This window comes from Apteryx mantelli, chromosome 6 (genome assembly GCF_036417845.1).
Source record: "Apteryx mantelli isolate bAptMan1 chromosome 6, bAptMan1.hap1, whole genome shotgun sequence".
In the NCBI taxonomy this organism is placed as follows: domain Eukaryota; kingdom Metazoa; phylum Chordata; class Aves; order Apterygiformes; family Apterygidae; genus Apteryx; species Apteryx mantelli.
In genome coordinates this window covers 37,958,019-37,981,645 of record NC_089983.1, presented here as the reverse complement: position 1 = coordinate 37,981,645, position 23,627 = coordinate 37,958,019, and the positions used below count along the sequence as shown (strand labels likewise).

Here is a 23,627-nt window from a genome sequence, read left to right as displayed (position 1 = left end):
TTAGCCCCTTCTCCTGCATCTTGATCTACAGGCACAGGTAAGCATATGCACACATACACTTTAATTACATCTTGAAAGAAAGATTTCAAAATTGCAGATGAGTACAGTCAACAAGAATAGGTGAGCATACAGAAACATCTGAGGTGCTTATCATTTATTATACTGCAGTGACGTAAGGCAGAAGTTCTCTTCTTCTATAAAGAATGTAAAACATGTCGATACTTTTTTTAAAGTCACAGTAGTATTTTACAATAGGTGCTCATTTGGGGCCTCTTCTATGCATTACCTCAAAACTTCTGTCAGTCAAATTGCAGCAGTAGGAGCATTATAGTAACATTTTTTTTAATTATTTAGCATACAGTCCTTGTAGTACCTTCCTGCAACTCTAATGTTTCCCAGTGCTGTACTTCCTAGGCTTATGAATTTGCCTTGCAAACACTGTCCTCATGCACCAAAAAAAAAAAAAAAAAAAAAAAAAAAAAAAGCAGCAGAATTCTCTTTGGAACTTATCCAAAACCAAAGCTGTTCCCTCTCTTAAGGGATAAAGGTCTTTAGTGCCATCTTAGCTTTGTGTATCATACCTACATGTCACAAGTCCAGCTACTCCCGAACACATCTGATTTCTCAAATGTTGCATTGCTTCCTCATAAGGAAGCACACACTTTTGTCATCACCATCGTTTATTGTACCAGACCAGATAAGGATGAATACAATCCCAAGACAAGTTTTAGAGTGTAAACTGGGAGTGAAAGGTAGTCCCAGTAAAAGATAAAATGTAAGAAATAGGTCAATATTGAGACTGAGGGTGTTGCAGTCACAAAAGAGCTCTTCCACAGGAACTGACTGTCTATTTCTCAATGATGCTGAACGGATGCAGCAAAACACTAGGAACTGGGCAAGTCAGCATAAACCAAGGTGTGAAAACGCTACACTGAGATAGACAGCAGTGTGCGTCTTCTGCTAGGAGTGAATCTGAAACGCCTCAGGAAAACCATCTGGGCACCATGCCACAGTGACCTGTGAACATCAGTGAGGAGAGATGCCTGCATCTTACCCTAGGAAGCAGGCACCCTTCTGCTTGAGTAAGCCCTAAATAGAAGAGGGAGAGGATTACAAACAGAGATACAAGCCTCCTTGACGCAAGTTCTTTTTCCTTTTGAAATGCTATTCATAAGACTAAAACAAACAAACAAAAACCAACCAAAAAAAAGCCCTCCAAATAACCACAACCCCCCAAAACTAACAAACAAAATGACCCCACCCTAAGCCTGTCCTGAACTGTAAGGGGGAAAGTGAGGAAACTCTGCACACATATGTATATATTTAACAAACAATGATTTTACATTAATGTTTAGGAAAGCACAAGGCTCAAAGCTCTGGCTGGAGTCCAGAATAATTCAAGCTTACTTATGCAATTCAGGTAATACAACTCCATCCTGATTTGCTACATCCCTACTATCCCAGATATGGACCAGAATGTGTAGAGACACAGAAAGAGGTTGTGATAATTCAGCTGAGCTCTTAGTCCACATCTGAGATAAAGGAACAGCAATTTAATAAAACACAGACGAGACAGGAGGTACCAGAGCAATTTTGGAATGGATTTATAAGCAATTGCTTCATAATCATGTCTGAGGTTAAGTCCTTGTAAAATTGACATACTTGTGGCATGCTACTGATCCCAAATTAACAATTCATATTATATAATATTTTAGAAGTCAACACTAACTTTTGGAGGCTACTTATCTAATGCTATCTCATACAACAGCAACAAGCTCCATCATAACCAGAACACGTGTAAGAATGCAGAGTGCTTACTCTGTGCAACTGTCTTTCCTATAGCATTTTAAATGAAAAGTCATGTCAAGCCTGATGGTACTCGCTAAAAAAATAGGGAATAAGGACACTTGGGCTCAACTCCTAGTTTTGCCAATTCTATAACACCTTTACTAGATTCTTTGAAGTCAATTTGAGTTCCATTTTCTGCCCATCTGATTAACAGGACAAATGATACGCTACCATACCTGTTTAAGTGTTTTGCGGCCTGCAAGTAAACAGAGCTGTACAACTGCTCCTTACCTACCAGAAGGCAGATTTTCTTCCACCTCTGGATCCTACCTGGCATAAGAGCACAAGAGAGAGGAAGACACTGAGGAACTTGCTACTAGAGCTCTCCAGGAAAGAGGACTGAGGTGAGACAGACCGGGCAAGTCCTGTAAAGGATGGGAGGCAATCTCCTCTTGTGACTGTTCCAATAAACTTTAAACCAGTTGCAAGTTTTGCCATCATTGTTATAATTCTCTGCAGTCCAGTAACACTCAGATATGAGCTCCTTTCCATGGCCCAAACAGCAACAGAAGTTGTAGCTCCTGAAATTATTTACCCCACATGACACATCACTAACACAGCAAGTGCAGCTGCACAAAGAAACCCCCCAGCTATGTATTTAAGAGTGCTCTGAACAAAGTTAAAACTACAGATGCCCCACAAAACACATTTCCTAGGAAACTAAACAGCTGCCATACGATGATCTTGTGCTGGGAACAACAACCCCAAACAGGTCTAAGGGATGGACTATTCCCAAACCCTGGTCAGCTCAGAAAAGGAGAAAGCTTGTTGCCTGCTATCGAGTTCCCCACAAACCCTTGCTAAGACATGGACAGGCGAAACACACTCTGAGCCTCTGGTGGCAAGTGAGATCCACCTCAGTTTCTGAAGAAAACACTCAAGAAAGCCTCCCCAGAAGAGAACAGAAGCGAAAGTAATGGTCAGTGCAGATAGGGGCAGCAGCATTTATAGTGCTACTGGACTCACAAAGCAGCGGGTTTGGGCACAAAACTATTTCCTTTAGGCCACTGAATTCTTATCTCTATCTGGAAAATTTGGAGAAGGAGGGCTAAAGTACTTTTCTAATTATTAGATTTTTGCTCCTCTTATCCACTGCTTCTCAGGACAAAGGCTGACTTGCCTTCACTTTTCCTTCTTTCACACTGACCATTTTGATCTGCCATGAAATCTTCAGGGTCTAACATCGCATTTATCTCTGAAAAAGGCCTAAACAAAACTAAAATTTCCTTGTTTCAATATATTTAAGTCCAGTAAAGAGTAGATTACTCAAAAAGAAACAGTCAAATACCTGCTTAAATAGTGATTCAACTTTCACTACACTTTCTTTGAAGTAAGGTAAAGTGGCCCTCATGCAATAAGAGTATTAACTTGATGAAATTTCCATAAGAATAATGGCCAGGAAGAAACAATCACAAAAAGCCAACTGAATCCCATAAACCTGAATATGAACTACACGGTATATATACCTTAAGTCTTCTGGAATGCTTAAGGATAACTCCTGGCTGAATTTCACAGGCTGGAATTAAGAAAAAACCCAAACTCCACAATGCCAAATGTGTCACTGACATGACGTGGTAAAGTTCAGTTGCTCTTAATGCTATAGAAATTTATATCCACTAAGAACCATGCCCTAGACTCTTAAACCAGTTAGGCAACTTGTTTTCTTTAAAGCTTGCTGCTGAACATGGCTAATTTATTTTTAACTAACACAAAGAGCTAGAGAGGCCATTGCAAGAAAAAAAGCAAGGAAAAAAAAATCCAAGTTTTGTCAGGTAAATTTTATATCAGGATTTTTTCCACTAAACTGTTGTTGCTTCACTGAAATTGCTCAGTGCATAAGAATTATGTGATTTCTGTTAAAAAAGAAAACCCATCAAGTTTTAATTCCAACGTCAGATTCTGAAATACCAATCATCTAATCACATTTGAAAGGCATATGTAAGTCATAAACGCAGACTTATTTAATGCAGAAAAGAATTTAATGCTGCAAGACTATTGGGTTTCCATCCTCAATTCCCATCCGCACAGAAACAGACACAAAGGAAAGAACAACCTGGCACGGATACATTTATTATGAAAACTCAGGAAGCGGCAGTTTGGAAGCGCAGGGAAAGGGTAGGCTCTCCTAGAAGACGTTTCTCCTAAGATCAGCTGATTCAAACACCTGAACTGCTCCATTTGGAATCACTCTGTACAAAAGGCCATTTTAAACTCTTTCCTACGCAAAAGGGAACAAAATTTAACTCTTCTGATAGTGAGGGGGCAAAACGTTGCACTATTTTCCATCAGTCGGCAGTTGTTTTCTTTGCAGACCAGCCACTAGAGGGCAGTGGTTCACAAGTACCAACAAACACATCAGCGACTCAACTAAAGCATGGGTTTTTTAAATGTTATTATTATTTCAAACCATACCTGCATACAGTACAGCCTCAATGCGGTCCTTGATGTGCTCAGTGGTGCTTTCTGACACCAGGAGGAGATGCGATGTCCCATTAGGAGAGGGAACGACGAGAGGTCCCACCAAGAATGCGCCGGCAGCACCCAGGTAACTGAGCAGCGACGCAATGGCCGTCGCCGTGGCACGTTCATCCGGAGAAAACCACGTCGTGGAAAGAAACGGCGCAGCGTTCATCACCGTTGGCCCTGCCAGGCCGTTTAACAGCTGTCCTCCGTGAATCAGTCTGGAATACAGAACAGAAGTCAAAGCCATTTGGATGGTTACTACTTTTTATTTATTTATTTTTAAGATACGGTGCAAGATACTGAGTGCTTGAGACGGAATAACTGCACAAAAGCACTAGAAGTCCTGAGCAAATAAATTAATAAATAAAAAGAATATGCTCTACGCTAAAGGAAGCCCAATTAGACCGATTTAAAGAACCCAGGGCTACTTCGTTCTCATTTCCTCACAGAAATGGAGGAGCCAATGCTCTGCTCAAAGAAGGAAAAGAAGAAGGAACTAAAGGGACTCTTTTTGCAGAAGAAGGTATCGTGACAAGATATAAAAGGGCATAAGGTTTTAGCAGCAAGAAAGCTCTAAAAATACAAACATCCAAAACCTGACCCCTTCTACGCCTGCATAAATCCCAACAGAAGATTTCAATTTGTTATGTCAGCTCCAAAACTGAAACACTTCAGCAAAATACTCTGCATATTTTTTCACTGCATTATTTATTTTTATTTGCACACTCAGACGAGCTCGATGTGCCTACAGCTGAGGAGGCGGGCTGTCGAGGGCTCCGAGAGAAGCGTCGTCTTCAGCAATCTGGCCATGCTCAACACACTGTTGAAAGAGCCGAGCAAAGCCAGTTTTCCCTTGTTTTTCACACTCACTGGGATTTAACAGATAAGACTGGTGACAAAACAGAGATAGTAGTTCCAAGCGTTGAAGCCTCTACAAACTTTTACTTAATATTAGCACAACAAGCACATACATAAAGAACTTTCCGAAGGCTCTTCTAAATGTGGAACTCGGCCAGAAGTCTTCCACTTTGACTTTTGCAAAAGTGATCAGCCTTGAAAGGCAAAAGCATTTTGGCATTTATACAGAAGCCTCACGTCTGAAAAAACAGCTCGCAAGTCAACCAAAATATTGTGCCTCTCCAAAGTAGACCATCCATTGTGCAATAAAATAGTGGCAGATGCTATTTTAAAATGGATGGGGGAGGGAGGAGAGAAGAACTCTTTGTTTTTCCTAAGTGTAGTGTGGACTCTGTGTTATTGCTGCAAGACTGGAGTTGTCAGACATAAAAAGCTATGGCCTGCAAATGGGGAAACATAAGCTGGCACTTAGGCAATGTTTCAAGCCACAAATGGCTAAATAATATACGGTGTGGCAGGAGCTTTTTTTTTTTTTTTTTTAAAGCACACTAAGGAAAAAATACGCAAGAGAAGCTGACAGACTGTTTATCAAATTAACAAGCTAGCTTGCAATAAGAATATATGCTACTAATTCTCAGCTGATCAGAAATTAATTGCTTAAGCACATTTGTAAGAAACATACAGAGAAGAAGAAGAAAAAAAAAAAGCTATCACATATCATCTGAAGGAAACACTTTCCTACCTAGGAGGAAAGTAGTATCCACTCTTAAATATAAGGAAATATACTTTTTCTAAAGTTTACATAGCAATGAAATCTGTCCTTGCTATGTGTTCATGATGTGCTTTAGATAGACATCAGAGCTAACCATGGTCAAGTCCTGTTACTGCTCATTAAACTGGGACCTCCAATAAAATAAAATGGACTAGTTCTAAATAAATAAAAATCACTATCAAAATAACGTTCCAGTATATTTTTTGGAGCTGCAAAATGTGAACTAATCACTTAAGGTTATTCTCCAATCCATTGTACTTTGGACAAACTAAGCATCCTTGTGTATTTGGTATCTTCATTCTACTTATCTCACTATAATTAATTATTCTCATACTTACCCTAAACTGTTTCAAGGTATTTGCAGAGCTGTTCTGCATCCCCAGAAACAGCTGCATTTCAGTGGCAAGTTAAGTAACTACTGCACATATAAAGATTTTATTTCAACAGCTCTTCTTGCTCCAGAGTGAATTTAATGCTTAAATTGTGAATGCTAGGAAAACTATGTTACCACAAAATAACCTTTGGCTAAAGATGCCGTATTAACACCTCTGTTCACTTATACTACTATGACAACATTGTTCAAAAAAAAAAAAAAAAATTGTGGGAGTTATACATACTCTTTTCATGTAGATCCACGATTCAAATAAAGCTCTATAACTGACCTCTATACTACTGGGAGATAAATATATTAATTTTACTGTGTAGATCCAGAGGGAAAAAAAACCCAGTATTTTAATTCAGAACTTTATTTGAAAAACTAACTCAAGACAGAAAAGTAATGGTGAATTAAAAACTTTATTTTTGCCTCTGTGTAGGACTCTTCTGTTGATGTTCCCGTCTGCTCTCTCTCCTGTCCTCGCCAGTCTGGTAAGCTGTCTGTTCTGATTGATTTGCCTTTCTATCTGCATTTCTGGCATCTATCAAACTTGACATTATCATGCAGGGCAGAGCATCTTCTATCTTCCTACGGTTTGGTTTTTCAAATCTAACTTACTGGGGTTAATAAACACTACTTTCAGAATAAATTGCCATTGGTATACAGACTGCCTCAAATGTCTCTGTATATGATTGTCGTCTCAACCTTATTTTATATCCTGCTCAAGTATTTGCTTGAATTAAGCTACTTTCTCCCAAGAAAAAGATTATTTGCCTTGTTCCTCTACATATCCTTAACTCATCTCCCTAGAGAGACAGGAAAGAGATATCCAAAATGTGATTCAGTGCATTTAGTTATCTACTACTCTGGGAGACATATGTAGCAGCCGCTACAGCTGACAGAGAAATATGAACACAACATTACTGGTGCCTTTCTGCTGTTTGTCACCATGTCTTCTCATCACAGAACTAGATTGCAGTCTAACAGCCGATAGGATTCTTTTCTTGTAGACCATCACCAGCACTAAAAATTGCTCCAACATCAGAAACAAATGTGTCTGTTATTTCCCCATTTTCTTCTTGCTTCTACTACCCAAAATGAGCAGAGAGCAACTGTGTTTTCTTCCGACCACAACTGCAGTTTGATTCTGTACAACAAGATTTGTCTCCTCTGAAAACAGGACTATCAAGACAACTTAGCTCAGGACTAAACCCAGATGGAAGAATATTTTTAAGACCTATTACATTAACAGTGTGATTTTGATCTGTTCTTTATCCACCTCTATTCTGTTATCATATGCATTATTTGTCCAATTGCCATCTAATTATTTTCATGTATCAAAACAGTAGCAAATTATTCAGTTCAAATAACAGAAAATATTGAAGAGTTGGAAAGCTTTTAATCACAATCATGAAAAACAAACTTAGGAAAAAAAAAAAGACATAAAAAATTCACCCGACTTGCAAAATAATTGACTACTATCTAGCTTAAATTAGAAGCGAGCAAGTGAACATCTACACAAAATATCTTATTTGTTACTATCTCAGGAGGCAGGTCAGAGACTCATTTCAAGAAAAAAAAAAAAAAAAAAAGAGTTTTTGTAAACCTGACCCTGGGCTTATGAATTTGTGTACTCTGCCAGATTTGTAACTTGCAACTGAACATACAAACGCTCTACACAAAACAGCATGATTTTGAGGACTGTCAATAAATGCTAATGCTAAATATCATGTGTCATAGCATCATAGCAATGGATACATTAAAAATTTACTATATACGTACGTGTGTGTATACAGACTTATATTAAAAAATGTACACACACACACACACACACACTCTTGCACAAAAGATCATGTTCCTAGACTGGCCTCTGAATTGAAAAAAAAAAAAAAGGAGGGGGGGATAATTCATATACAACAATAGAAATCAGAGAAGGAAAAGTCATGTTGTACTATATCGTCTTCTCTTTTTCAAATTTTTGTCAAGTTAAATTTTAAATAACTCAAATTATATGGTTTTCATCACTTTCCCCAGAGAACACTACATGCGAATCTTAAGTAGTAAGCTGGTTATACCTGGCTTTATTCACCCCCTGCTGTCACACTTGCAATATTGTAACAAGCAACAACAACAACAAAAAAAGCATGTAAAGCTATAAATGCTGAAATTACAGTATCACTGAATGAACTGGGTATTAAAGAGAGTGAGATTATACAGGAAAAAGGCTTTAGTGATTGATGATAATATTCTGCAGTTAAGATTGGAAAGAGCTTCCATTTAGTCTGCTCTACTTATCTTTTTCTCCCTGTATGGGTTGAAACTTTTCATGCATGGTCACAGTCCCATAAAGGAATTGGATTTGTTGAGCTATTCAAAAGCTACGTGTTACATAAACACTTTCTCTATGTAAAAAAACCCCCAGACATTCAATATTTCTAGCACAGTATGTCCCATGTCTAGACTTACGAGCATTTTAAAAGAAGAATCTCATTAGTTTCCTTCCTCAGGTGGTGAAACAAAGACAATTGTAGAGGAAATAAGGATTTACCCAAGAAGTTACCTTTAACACAACCGATTTATACCACAATACTAAAAAAAAGTCTCCAAAACACAGTTAAGATCTGTTAATTGAGCTTTCTTTGGGAAGGCAAGGAATGGAGAATTCACATGAGTATTTTAACACTAATTTGCAGAGTGGAAATAGCATTTTCACCTTTTCTTTGTCAGGTAAGACACGGGAGGAGTGAGGCAGTCAGCCCCAACACGCTGCTCTGACTCTCCAAACATAAATCTTCTCTGTCAGGCTCTGATGAGCTTCTGGTCAACTGGGAAATTAGGTCTGTTTAGGTCCTAGAAGGGAGACGAGCTCAAGAACCTTGTGGAGACAGGCTTTTTGGTTGGCGTTTTGGGTTTTTTTTCCCCCTTTTCTCTTTTTACCCTTTTACCATGCTTTTTCTACTAGCTGCCATGAGAACTGATGGCTTAGTCATTATCTGGACTTTTATACAGATGCAACGAAAAAAAATTGGTAATTCAATTTTGCTGCTGTTTGGCAAAGTGTGAGAAGCAAGGAAGCCACCGACAGTGCTTGTCTGCTGCTACAGGAAGACAGCACTGCAGTGGGCATCTTATGCTGCAACAATTTGGTAGATCATTTGTTGATCCTTACAATTAACTTGAAAAGGGATTTTGGATAAAGCAGTTCACATTTTACAGAAATGGATGGTTGATTTTTCCTTCACATGCTTCCAATGAGTGAAATGTTTTGCCAAGAACTGGATTGTTCAAGTCGTGTTAATTTGGAAAACAAGCCAGTTTATATAGCGACTAGCACATTGCGGGAACCACTGGAAGCAAATGAAAGCAAGCCTTCCACTGGAGGATTCAGAGCATTTTTCAAGTACTGCTGCATTTAGCCTTATTACACAGCAACAAAGCAAGGAAATACCTCCCACTCCAGGGTGTCTGAACTGATGCATGATGCAACTTGCTCGCCCAGGGAAAGGAATATGAAAACACATGAGCTTAACCACGTAATACATTAGAAAATTTATTATGTCTTGGAGGGAACTGCTACCAGTTTTGTAAAGAAGCCGTCAAGTTATAGAAATGGACAGAGCTTGTCCTTTAGACTCATAAAAATAAACACAACAGAAGAACTCTCTATTAAGTGGAATGTTTTAATGCACCTTTTAAGGCAAAGGTCAAATTAAGAAGATCAAATTCATGATTTAACAGCAGATAATTGCAATGTGGTATATGAGAGAACCTTGTACTGAATTCTGTTCTGCTTATAACCCAAAGGCAGTGCAAGAAGGATCTATGTCTGGAAAAGGACGGAGAAGAACTATACCTCTGGAAAAAGCAATGAATTCATCTATTAAAAATAACTTTCTGAAAGATGAATTTCATGGAAATGCACTTCCTTTCAGTATTTTCATTAAATGATATATTTATACTACAAAAGCTTTATGGCTTCTGGATATTCATGGATTTAGGCCATTAGCATTTTTTAGCTTGTTTTTGATGCATGCAACCATTGATATGTGGAATAATTTAAAGCTGTTTTTCCCCATCAGTAAGAAAAATTATTACAAGCAGAAAGCCTGAGTCACTGCATGATGCATTATCTCCAGCAATAAAGTAAAAAAGAAAAAAGAAAAACTTTTACAAACATACTGTCTACCATTTTCATCAGGAACTCATCTCACATTTCACCCACTGTACCTACCATGGCCTCCTCAAAATCTATCATATTATTAAAGGAGCAGACTTTGAAATAACTGGCATCAGACCATGGCATCTCTCACAAATATTGAATCTTCACATCCCTTCTCTCACAGTTAAAGGAAACAGCAAACAAATCTGCAATATGCTGAAGAGCAGTGAGTTTCGGTTTTAAGTTTAAAATAACTGAAAAACACAGTTAACTTTGAAGCCGTTATTACCGAGAGCCTGCCAAGAGAAGGACAAGGATTTGCAAAGAAATGGCAATCTCGGGGTGAGACGCTGACGTCTGTCACACAAGCTGACAGGGAAACGGGACAGCGCTGGGGCACAGCGAGACCCCTGACACTACGGTGACAAAGTCACTCGCATCCTCACATCACCGCGCCATGTTACTGCACCGTCATCGCAGCCATCATACGTTTGACAACGTTTTTGCAGTTAAAGCTTTATCCAAGTTTGAAAGATGAGGGCATATAAATTCAAAGCCCTTTTGGCATTTTTAAGAGGTTTTTTTTTTGTTGTTTTTCTTTTGTTTTGTTTTAAGCCAAGCCAAGCCATTTCACAAACCCATTATGAAAAGAAGACATCTTTAAAGCAACACTAATTCATCAAATGTGAACAGACCCCAGACAAACAGAACTGCTGCACACACAAAGCAAACAATTACATTATGGACTAATGAGGCAAAACATATTGAAGCAAGTTCCCAAGGAATGGCAACGGGAATGCCTTGCAGTCCACTATCAGGACTGCCCTTGGAGGAGATATTTCATAGAAATTATTTAGTACAGGATAGGTACTAAATAGGATTTTTTTTTCAGTAAAAGAGTAGAATACAGGAGATGCAACAAATTAAGGAATAATAAAGGATGAATAAAACCCAGGTAAGTGCTCCTGCACAACTTTTCTCAGGATCGGTGAAAGAGCAAGAAGATATTTTGATTACAATGCAGCAACTTTGATATAAATTCAATTAGCATGAATTCTTCTTTAAGAACAGAAATTACCCAACAGAATAAGAGTCACAAGACATGACTAAGGCAAAGAGCTCAGGAAGATTAAAAAAAATAAAATTAAAGGCTTTCTACAGTTGAGGATAACGCCTGCTGTTATATGAGCAGGCGCTGAAAATCCCCCCAAAGATATAAATTCTCTTTCTTTACAATATAGGCTTATCCTAGCCGAGGCCTTGTAGAAATACTGTCCATTAAATATTACTGCAACACCAAACACTTTCTGGGATTTCAGAGTCTCCTTTAAAACACCTATTGAATTAACTACTCCAAAAATTTTCGCAGCCATTTAGTCTCTGCAATTTGCTAACTCAGCAGTTCTGCTAATTCAGCAGTTACCACCATCCCTGGGCCCAGCTGACGACACCGAGCGCTCGAGCAGAAAGCCTGCGCAAGAGCAAGAGGAAAGTGTACGTGTCACCCAAATTGTCCAGCTGCTGACTGCTTCCACTAGGGCTGTTTCAGTTGAAGGAGAAGCTGATGTGGCTGCCACCTACATGGAAGTGCTGATTAGCGTCTGCCCTTGAATCACACGACACACGGCTCGTGCAATGACAGGCAGTACCACTGGGTAGCCAGAAGGACACTTAACCACCCACCGAATCCACTGCTATGTTGGAAAGCAGGACAAAATGGCCACCACTTAGGAACAGCTTACAGGATCTCTCTCCTAAAACAGCAACTTTGGAGCGCAGGTTTAAAAAAAAAAAAAAAAAAAAAAAAAAAAAAAAACACTCCATAAAGGTCAATCTGGTGCAGGTAAAAAAAAACAATCTAAACTGTTAAGCTACAGGGCTTTAGAGATTAAATATTCCCCATGAAAATTTACCTGTGAATGACTTGTCTCTTTTTTCCCCCTCCACTTACTTCTTCTATTGATATTATTCATTAGCCAAACTGGGCATTAACTGGACTCAGCCTTCCCCCAGCACTGTAGCCAGAGCACAAACCAGCAAGTGCCATTAGAATCAGGCAAGTGCTGCATCTCAAGGTTTTCTTCATACACTTACTGAACTACATAATAAAAGCGGGTAAGTTTATTCATCTTTTTACTCCCAGAACCATGCTTTGGATTAAACAGCTTTTTCATTTCTCTTCCCCAAAGAGTTAGGGAGTGCACAACACACATCATCTGCTGTCTTTTATTTTCCTTTTTTTTTTTTTTTTTTTTTTTTAATAGCCAGACTCTCCTACCATCTTCTCTTAGACGGCTCTTTTTATTTCCTGAACATTTTAATCACTGTTCTCCCCAGTTGTTCCAGTTCGGGGTATTCTCTTGAGCACAGATGACCCCAAGTGCATTCAGTCTTGCCAGGGAGTATGACTGCCCTAATATTTCCTTCCTTTACTGGAACTACCTCTGAGGCTCCCTTTTGCATTTTTCATGCATCACATGGTGGCTCATGGTCATTCTAGGATCAGAAAACACAAGTAACGAGATGAACCTAGGTCATCAATTTTTATGTCACAACCACAAATGGCAGATATTCTTTAAGTCTTCAGGGATGAAAAGGGAACATGTGGAACTATTAAAGAATATGTCCAACTGTAACACAGGTAATAATACCAGAATAAAATATTTAATACAAACTGGGTTGCAACTAGCTAATAGAAACAAAATGGACTAAAGAGGTAGTAAGAGAACATAAGCAAACATAATAAAGGGAAAAATTAACATCAACATATCTAGGAGCAGGCAAAAAAGTTAATCCTTAGAAGTGGTATTATGAAAGAAAAAGCCCCATATACAGTAACTACCAATTACCAGTGTCTCCCCATAACAGACTTTGCATACAAGAAAACTGTCAGTGAATACTGCTCCAGCTTCCACCATCATACTTTAACTTGTTGGCTTTGCAACAAATGTTTTAAATGAAACTTTCTACCAAAGAGTGCCTCTTACTGGCATGACTCAAGGTCCTCAATTTAATAACTGCTTCTCCATTGTGAAATCTAATGTAAAGGCCAAACCTTACCAACCCACAGCATACAAAGTCCTAATAAATTGTTTAATTGCTATATTCGATACAAATGACAAATTAGGTTACATCCTTTACTTCCATGTCTTTAATTATCCTGTCTTTGAAACATTTTTAAGAAATCTTGTATCATATGATCAGACTTAAATGCCACAGACTTGTGGCTATGGACTGATTTCATCACTTATTTCTCTTCTTTCTTCTTTAGTATAACTCACTGGCAGATCTACTATAGCCTTTTGACTAGATTTGCTATTTTACAGCCATACAGGAGTCCTAACTTGTCCTGTAAAACCACTCCTAAATATAGAATACAAGATAAGTGTGAAGTACTACATGGGGAGGAAAAAAACAATCCTAATTTTGTCTATAAAAAGATGGCCTCCTAAGTAACTGTTAATATTCAGGATACAAAGCATTATAACAGAGAGTTCAATGAAAATATTCAATCAGTGCTCAGTTGTAGCCAAAAGGAAAGGAAAACAGTGAGAAGATATTATGCTACAGTATAAACCTATGGAGCACTTGCAGTTTGAATAATGTGTATAATCTGATCCCTACAGCTTAAAAAGCACAGGAACCAAAAAAGCCTAGGAGAATGGCATCAAACATAATCAAGGTAGGAAAGGGTTTCCATATGAAGAATGACTGATTAGATTGTGACCTGAAAGTCTAGAAAGACACCACGCCAGGGAAATGACAGAGGTGTATAAAACCTTGAGTGACTCGGAAAACACAAATAGATTGCTTACTGTCTCTTCCAGGCAGTGGGCATGAAATTAAATTCGCAGGTGACAGACTTACAAAAAACAAAAGGACTTGGTTCTTCACACAGCAAAGCTTCAAGCAGAGGAATCTCCCCGATGCTGTAGAGGCTAGAAGTTTTATAGATCTTTGCAGCAACAGTTTAAACCCAACAAGAGCTAGTAAATATGAAGATGCTACCTCTGATCACAAATTGCTTAACCACAAACAGCATAAGGCTAAAAGCGTATTCTGGAGAATCATCAGGATATGTTTGCTCAGCTGTTACCATTTTCCCTATGCACGCATTATTGGCCAGCATACAGGGCAAGAGGCGAACACCACATTTATTTAATCTGCTGCCAGCGAGAGGCGTCTGCCTCTCACGGAGGTACCCTTCTGGCAGACCCATGCAAAGAGGCCGTCAGTCAAAGCAGAATGCGTTCTTCTTGCAGCCAGACCAATCACCCCCTCGGCCCAGGACAAAACAGCTTTTAGGGGACAGCACAGGCCAGCACACATGAGTACAGGTGTCTGAAGCAGCAACTTCAGTGGTGCAAGAGCTCATCCACCGAATTCAACCCATTCACTTCAGCAAGTGAGCTCCCTCATCCCATGCAGGCCCAGTACCTGCATAACTTGGGACCTGGAGATGCAGCCAAAAAGCGATAGCAATGTTCCTGCAACCTCCAGGAAAGAAGAGAAGGCACAGGCCTACGAATAGTACAATTTGATACAGTCTTTTACACTCTAAGTTTTATATTAACTATGAATTTAAAAACTGGGTGTGGCCAGTGAGGTGCATAGAGGCTTTCATAACATTTAGAAAGGCGTTGGTTTTTTGGTTTTCTTTTTTAAAAGTCAAATTCACTGTCACATGTCTGGCACTTACTTGACAAGCTCAGATGTGTGTGGTAGATGAGAAAAATTCTCTTTCACCTAACTTCCTTAACTGTATGATAATGTATATTCTATATTAGCTTCATAGGTTAGTGGGTTGGGGAGGAAAGCAGGTCAATGAGAGCATATGTGCAAGTAAAAAGGGCTCTACTAATCAATAATTCCATGTATAGGCTGGTTCCTTTAATCTCATGTAAGTCCATACTTCCACGTTTTAGCTATGCACCCCCACTTTAGCCTTTGTTGAATTTTTTCAATTCTGACATGGATTCCCAGCCTAAAAGGTTTATTAAGTACTGTTTTAGGTCACACTGGTAGAGATTGGGAAGTTCACCCTAAAGAACAGCTGCTTCACAGATACACTCAAATGTTCAACCTGAATTCTTTATACATGTCACACATACACATGGGTATCAAATGAACTGAAATCACGGTTTGGTTTGTGTTTAAAACATGACTTGAAGAACTGGAGATAGTCCTAGTCAGCAACTATATGACAGAGCTGAAAAAATAATTACAGACTAGAACAGAGGCTAAGAACGCATTTGGATATTACAGGTCTGTGGGTGATAAGGAGTACAAAGCAGTGAGGATTAAATGTCAGTCCTAACAGTGATTTCCTCAGTTTTGCGATTGCTCTGATAGGCAATGTACTTTAGTATCCATTCTTAATGTTAAATTACAACAGCTTACTTGAGCTTTTCTACAAAGCAGAAAAAACCGGAACTGACAAACCCCATGAACTTTATTTTAATTTTACGTATCTTAACATTTGCAGAATTTCCCATGGAAATCCTTCAATATATTACTACAGATTATCCCAGGGACTGAAGGAATACATCACAAAACATTCAAAAGCATTTAAAGGAATTCCAGTTATGCCAGCTTCTGAACTGCTTGAAAATTAGCTTATGTGTGATTTGTCCATCTGACTGCCTGATTAATGTTCAATGGTCATATTAATGCATATACACATCCGGAATACATTTATAATTTAGGGTTCAGCTTGTTGTTTCTAATGCATAAAGTAGTAATACTTGTCTCAAAAATATTATTTTATTTAGTGCCATACTTCTTGTAACTGATGCAAACCGGCTTTCAGTCCTAGCCCTCAAAATGAGGCAGGTCACCTGGTATAACACTGCACAGTATGTGCAATTATTTACAATGTCTTAAGAAATCTTCACTAAAAAGCATACTCCTGCTTCCCACAGCTATAATTAATTCTCTGTAGATTTTTTTTTATTGAACTGCGTAAAAGATCAAACTATTTCCTCAGGTAGAGTTGCAATTCTTGAAAATCTCTGTTTTTTTAGAGCAGGCAAAGTTAACAATTTTATCAATTTCAGCTGGAGATAATATATATTTTTCACAGCATGAATAAATGAAATAAGTAACCTTTTCCATCAGGATTTTGCTCAGGCTCTTTTTTTGTCTCTGTGGTTTTCAATAAAAAGTATCATCATTATATTTCATACATCTCAGACTTTATACAGTCCTCAGCCTTTCTTTCCACAGTTAAAGAAGGTGTTCTTTGAATGTTTTTCTTTAGGTATTTATTTCTCCCTTCTTCCAGGTCTCTTCACTGCAGTTACACTGGAAAATCTTGTTTAAAGGCAATCAGACTACATGGAAACTCTTTCCCACTCCCAAAATGCTACCTCACATCTAATTCTCTTATTTGAGAATTTCTTCTCTGCTTTTGCAGTCTTAATCCTCACCTTGGTAAAGTCTAGGGCAGCACAGGTCTTTTAGTATAAATCAGGCTAAATCAGAAAGGCTACATAAGACACCACATTTCACTGCATTTAAACTATCTGTGCCATTTTAAAAAAAATATAAATTTAACTTAAGATTGGTCAGAAGCAACAGGCTGGATATTAAGCATCCTTTAGCATCTTTAAAACAGGGCACAAAATGAGGATCGCTCTTCCATGACACCTTAATGGTAAGTTTTCACCTTAAATAGAAAGGAACATTGTAAATGGTAGCGTAATACGGCTAATTCAGCCTCCCCGCTCACAAAGTCCTTAAACAACGCTCTGAAATGGGCAACACTGTTGGCAACTAACATCTGGAGCATCCTGGGCTTCTTATATACTCATTTAGCATCAGAGAACTGAAATTACACCCTCCTCACTATCCAAGCTGCACGTAGTTCACTAAGCTAGTCATTACACTTCACACCAAATATTTTGTTTCTTAACTTAAAGGCTTCCAAGCTGATTTTCAATGTAACCAATCCTAAGGAGAAAAGAAAAAAAAAGCAAAGCTTGCTGAAGTAATACAAGGATTATCTAGAAGCTGACTAGACTTCAAGAGGAAGTCTAGGTACAAGATTATAACCTTTTTCACTGTCGTCTTCTCCTGAAGAATTCATAGCCAGTCAGTACTTTCAATCTTACAGCAAAACCAGTGGTCTTGCTACCCTCATGAGAAGTGGAGGGAAACAGCATGAAACAGGCAACCTGTTTTCTAAAGAAAAAAGACTTGTAGACCAAATCCTCTCTAACAAGACACATGAAAAAAACCTTTCAAAATAAGTTTTTTTGTTAGTGCTTACATATTACAGAAGCATAACTAGTGAGGAACTAGTGCTGCTATTGTTTTTGAAGGAACAAAAACATGTAATAATAATCTTGTATTCCTCCCACCTGCTGGTATAAGAGACAAAATAAAGGTAAGTGAACAACAGCTAATCCACACTCCCTGACTGTAAGACTAGAATCTGACTCCTATACTTACTGCGGACTCCCATAGGTTCAGGATACGTTGATGGGACAATTGAATTGTTTGGACTGAATTTTTAAGGAGGAGTCCGGTCTCTATTACCAACTCTTAAATTGTGCATGTGCAAAAGATATCCGTTTCTACCACAAAGACAGTACAGTACTACTTTGGAATGTGGACTGGAATAGACCATATGAAAAGAGTCATTTTGTATAAATTCATCTGTCTCACTGTACAATCTCATATATCCAATATGAGATACATGAGCTAATTATTTAAGATTTGCATACAAATTACATATTTGGGGGTTTTGTGGAATGGTTCCCTGTGTGATCTTGGGCCAGTTCTGAACCTCTCTAAATCTCCATTGCCTTGTTTGCAAAACAGATTAATATTAGTTATGCATGATGGGGTGAGGCTCGATTAACTCAAGTTTGTAAAGAGCTTTCTGATCTTCAGATACTAGGCAGAAGGACTAGAAAAATTAATTTCAAAAGCAAAGAAGCATTTAAGCCCACTTCCATGCAGCAAGTGTTCTGTGTGTCAGCTTCACACAGAAGAACTTGTATGGACATTATTTTGCAACAGCAGCAAAAATTTACACTTATAGCAAGTATAAAATATGTATATTAAAAACAACTGATCCACTTACTTCTTCCTTATTTCTAGGTCTGAAACTGGAACACATCTTAGGCCAGCTCCCAATACCATCAGGGATGATGTTAATAACACAGTTACTCTCAGACCTAAGATAAAAAAACAACAGTATTTTACACACTGTCAGCAATACTGCAAAAAATGTAGTCTAAATATATACATTTACATGCAGTCTCACATAGTTATGCATCTCAAATCAGAACCACTTCAGTACTGATATGAATTACACGTATGTAATGAAAGCCTGTGTTATTTTCTGTACTTCCACTCCAGGATTACAAAGGTCTTACACTTGGCATACTACTGCACAGGATAAAGCCTAGAGACACCCTTGGAAATGAAAAGTGACAACAAAAGTATCATCAAAGGGTACGACGTTTCCTTTAGAATCATAAGAGTCAGGGAATATGCTCCAACGTGCGATGTGAATTCTGGTTAGAGCCAAAGAACTGGACCTGTACATTTTTCTCTCCAACCACTTAATCAGTGCACGTACAGTACTGTTATCGTTTTCTTTTGTAATGCAGACACACATTTCATCTTGAAGAAGTCACTGTTTATTCAGTGGAAAGAATGTAAGTCTTTTTTCGTAGGCCTTGCAATTAGGCCAAATTTTTGCTGCGCTCAGCTCAAGTTGTCAGAGGTTGAAAACACACTACATTAGAAAAAAGCTGTAGTTGACCAGTTCCTTGAAAATGCTTTTTTCTTATACTGTAATTCTGGACCAAGAAGCACTTAGATCAGAAACAACCTTATTTCAGTGCTGTAATTCCATTTGCCAGCAGTTTACTTGCTGCTGCTGCTAAGATGTTTCCATCTCCAGGAGGTGGAAAGGGAACGGTGACAACCAAGGGGCTTAACCTCCAGAGTCTTACAAAACAAGTAAATCAAATATATACAACTAAAAAGCAATGCTATAGTCTGCCTCTCTAAAGTCATAAAACTTGAAAGAAATCCACAACAGCAAATGCTGAAAATAAAGGGCTTCCAAATTCTTAGCAGAATATAATAAAACAATTAAACAATAACAAATATGAAGTGGTATCTCTAACATTTACATGAAACTGCAGTAACTACCCCAAACACAGTCAGTAAAAGGACAACTGGCTACGTTAATCCACGTAACGAACAACCAAAAAATTCTGTTTCTCTCTAAACTGCCAAATTTCCGAGAAGAGCTCCCTGGATGTTAATGACTCCCAGTAATTAGAACATTTCTAGCAGCCACATTAAACATTTTGTTTTCACATGATCTTTATGAGGGAACTTCATAGCGTGCATTTTATCAAAATGTCATTTTAGAGGAAGAGACATCCATCTGTTATTTGTTGCAACAGCTCCTACTACACCTCAGTCACGGATAAGGGACTCATCACACTGGCCACTGCGCTCGCCAAACCAAGGATGGCTCCTTCCTCAGTCAACCAAACTCCAGACAATCAGAACAAAAAAAGACAAACAAAAATCATAGTTACTGCTATGGGTTTTCTGAACTCAAGTATGACTTTCCTTGGCACAGCTCTAGGCCTTCCTGAGAGAAATGCAGCCCACACTCCTGTGACTCCTGGGGTCACCTCACCTCCCTAATGCCCCAGAGAAGCATCGTCTCCCCAGAAGATCTGTTTGCTTATAGGACTTCCAGTGCCTGCTCAGGCTTGCTCATCGACTCTGCATTTAACCACCACACGTTGCTGTTAAACTGGATTTTCAAGTGTCTGTGTTCAAACAGCCCTAACACACATACTCGTAATGTGGTTCAAAATCCTGGTTTTGTTCCTCATGTTTTCTGAGCAGTTGCGTGAGCTTTTATGGCAGGCTTCAACCTGTATTGCCCAAATACCTCATAAAATGTTAAATAATACGTTGGTGGAGGGGGCATAATAATTTGTATTGGGATTGCATATGTGATGTTTTTCCCCCTTGAAATGATTCTTTGTTAGCATTGCTTTTATACAGTAAGAATTTGTACATAATTAGAATTAGAATTTTATTGGTGGAAAGTCAAACAAGTTTTTTAACTGAAAAATCTGAAGTCTTTCATTTGGAAGTGCTGCTGCAACGTTTCCAGGAAGCTGTAATCTACATCCTCACCTTCTTACTCTTCATGTAGACCAGGCGCTCTCTGAATTACATTTCACAAAATATGTCATGTTCTGCCTTTTAGGAGATATAAGGAAAAGGAGAGACAATGTGGAAATTCCTGGCCATGTGACGTAACAGGAGACACAGTCCAGGTGCAAACCCAGAGCACAGAAGCAAATTAGTATTACAGGAACATTTAAGTTTAAATCACCACAGGACACTTGAGAAGCATTTCCATTTCAAAAACTCCTATTTGATTTTTTTTTTTTATGTGAGGCTCCCACTGATCATTTTATTTTAAAATTACCTGACTTGTAAGGTTGATATTTTTCACCAACCCTAATTCTAGGCTTACCTTTAATGTCAACCTTACAAGTCAGGTAATTTTAAAATAAAATAATCAGTGAGAGCCTCACGATCAAGATATATATTCCATCTCTCCAAACATTCTTTGAAGTCTTCATCTTGAAGACTATACACTGTGAAGTGCCACTTTTAAGTGTTTTGATTGCACAGATGATTCTCTGGCCTTTTGTTTCACCTTAACATTCAAACACACCTAAAAATTCCTTTGGTTAAATCAGCAGGTTGAAAACCATGACACCAAAGTGAATGAGTAAAAGGCTGCCGGACAAGAAGCATATATTAGACATCATTTTCTTTGCTAATTCCATGACTTATTTCTACCTTCTGAGCACCGGCCCTTTTCTTTCCTTTACTTTTCAACTCTCTGAATCTGTCTTCCTTTTCATCTTTGTCAGAAATCAGTATGTCTTTAATAATTATTTTATAATTCTTTAAATATTTTTGCTTTAAACTTTGAAGTGGCTGTTAAACTGAATTAGAAATCTTGTATTATACAAAAAGGTACAAAATAGCGTTTCAGCATAGCGTTTTGTATCACAGGGCCAATAAACGGAAGTTACCAACCAAGTCTGAAAAAAGCGTGTGAACACTGCAAGAAATTATTTCTCTATTTTAAAACCAACACGCACAGCCAAGAATTTGAACAGACCTCATATCAGCTTTGCTAGTTTTAAATGCAACGGGTAATTGATGGGGAGGGGGGTACTATATTTAAAACAAACAAACAAACCCCCCCCCACACACATCTTCCAGTTTTTGACCCTCTCCTATCAGAGGTTCTGGCAAGCAGCTGGAAAGGGAAGAAATTCTTAAAATGGATTTTCTGCCAATGGAGGGAGCTTCCCGTACTTTAGAGCCTTTCTTGCCGGCTGCTCATGCCCAGCCTGCGCTTGCCTGAGATTTCGGGGTCCCACAGACTGTAGCAAACGCTGAACAAACTGTGGCCACATTCTCAACCGACAAACGGCACCGACGGTAATAGAAAAGTCTGAGCCAGCAGCAGAAATTCTGAGTCAGTAATAAAAACAGACATTAATTATCATTTATGAAGCCAATAATCAATATTGTTTAACAGTTTAATTCCTCCTGAGGCTAATAACACAGTCTGCTTTCCAACTCCAGCAGCCTACACTGCATTTGCTTTTTTATTTCCTTTTAAAACAGCCACCCCCAAACTCTTGCCACTATTAGGTATTCAGCACAACTCTGAACCTATAATCCTCTAAGCTCTCATGCAAAAGATGGATCTGGAGTTCAGCCAAGGTCATGCTGCACTAGTAAACCTTAATCTCACCTGCGCCAGCAGGATATGCCGGCTGGATGCGGCCCCTGGGACACAGCTATCTGGCCCGCCGCAGCTTCCCTTCCTCTCTGCTGTGGAAGCAGCGGGTCCAGCAACACACGTGGTGGGAAGAGCTCAGCTGCCCTCCCGCCAGCCGGAGCCCAACGCGGAAAATGAACAAAACCCGACCTTGCTGCAACCACGTCTAATGCAGCAGCAGGAGGCAGAGCCTGCTTCTAGCACCCAGCTGCTACTTCGGCTTTTTCACCCTCACTGCAACGATACCAAGCGATATCAAACACACAGAGTTGTGCTGTTAGACCTCTAGAACTTTTCCAGCATGCCTTACTTTCAAGATACTTCTTATGGTACATGAAAAGATGCATTGCCTATTGCCTCCCCACCTTGCGCTACTGACGGTAATGCGGTAACTGATTTACTGTGCCTAGTTTAATAAGAAACTTTATAAAAACACTGTGCAACTACAATAAACGTCTCATTCTAACTTATTATACGTGATCAGTTTGTCATTCAAAAGAGAGGAACATGATGTAACAATTATTTATTGCCTTTGTAAACCTTTAGGAAGTGTGACCATTCCTTATTTCACTTATCTCAGGCACCTGAGGTGATAAAACATCACAAAAAATGTGAATAAGAGGCTGTAGAAGACAAATCCTTACTCAGTCAACAGACAGTTTTCACCATCCCTTTAGCCAGAGGAAAGGCTGTAGTACGCAGCCCACCAATGAAAACAACCAGAAGGGAAGTTCCCGTGCACAAATTACACAACACACCTCTCTTTCAAATACATCAGTATTTAAGGGTTTTCCTGCCTTCAGTGCAGATACTAAAACCAGTCCATGGGAATACAAAATACAACTGTGCTCTAGTTATAAATGAATGACGTCAGCCCGCTGCACATTTGCACAGTTTTTAAAGGCCAGGCTGGAAGCAAGAATCATCCCTTGTGACACTGAACTCCAAACATTTTAATAACGCTAAGCTACCGCACCACTATTTTGACTAAAGCATTACAGATCCTGTCTTGATGCACAGGCATCAAGAAATGAAGAACACACCAATTTCAGCAGCAGTTCCAACAATTCACTGTTAAACTGTGCTTTTCCTTCCTATTGAAAGCTGAATTTGTTTTAAACTACTAATTCTTCTTTTGCCTTTCTTGATGAAAAAACATCCAAAAGCCATGATTGATGGTAGGTAGAATGAGATCCCCAGACAAAACATACACATTCCAAGAGCTTTTTTAACACCTATCAGAGGTATGGGGTTTTTTTCCTGAAGATCTTCAGAATCAGTCATGGCT

At 38.7% G+C, this 23,627-nt stretch overlaps 1 protein-coding gene across 2 annotated transcripts in view; it reads right to left on the bottom strand.

The window, feature by feature from the left end:
• Positions 1-23,627, bottom strand: part of SLC49A4 (solute carrier family 49 member 4) — a 70,905-nt gene that overhangs the window by 34,229 nt on the left and 13,049 nt on the right. For both annotated transcript variants that reach the window (XR_010884601.1, XM_013960414.2), the window contains exons 2-3: positions 18,566-18,659; positions 4,261-4,529 (exon numbers count right to left, since the gene is read on the bottom strand). Coding sequence is in view for 1 of the 2 variants with exons in the window: in XM_013960414.2 (XP_013815868.2) it covers positions 4,261-4,529; positions 18,566-18,659 (363 nt within the window). In the remaining variant the exon portion in view is untranslated. The remainder of the gene's footprint in view (positions 1-4,260; positions 4,530-18,565; positions 18,660-23,627) is intronic.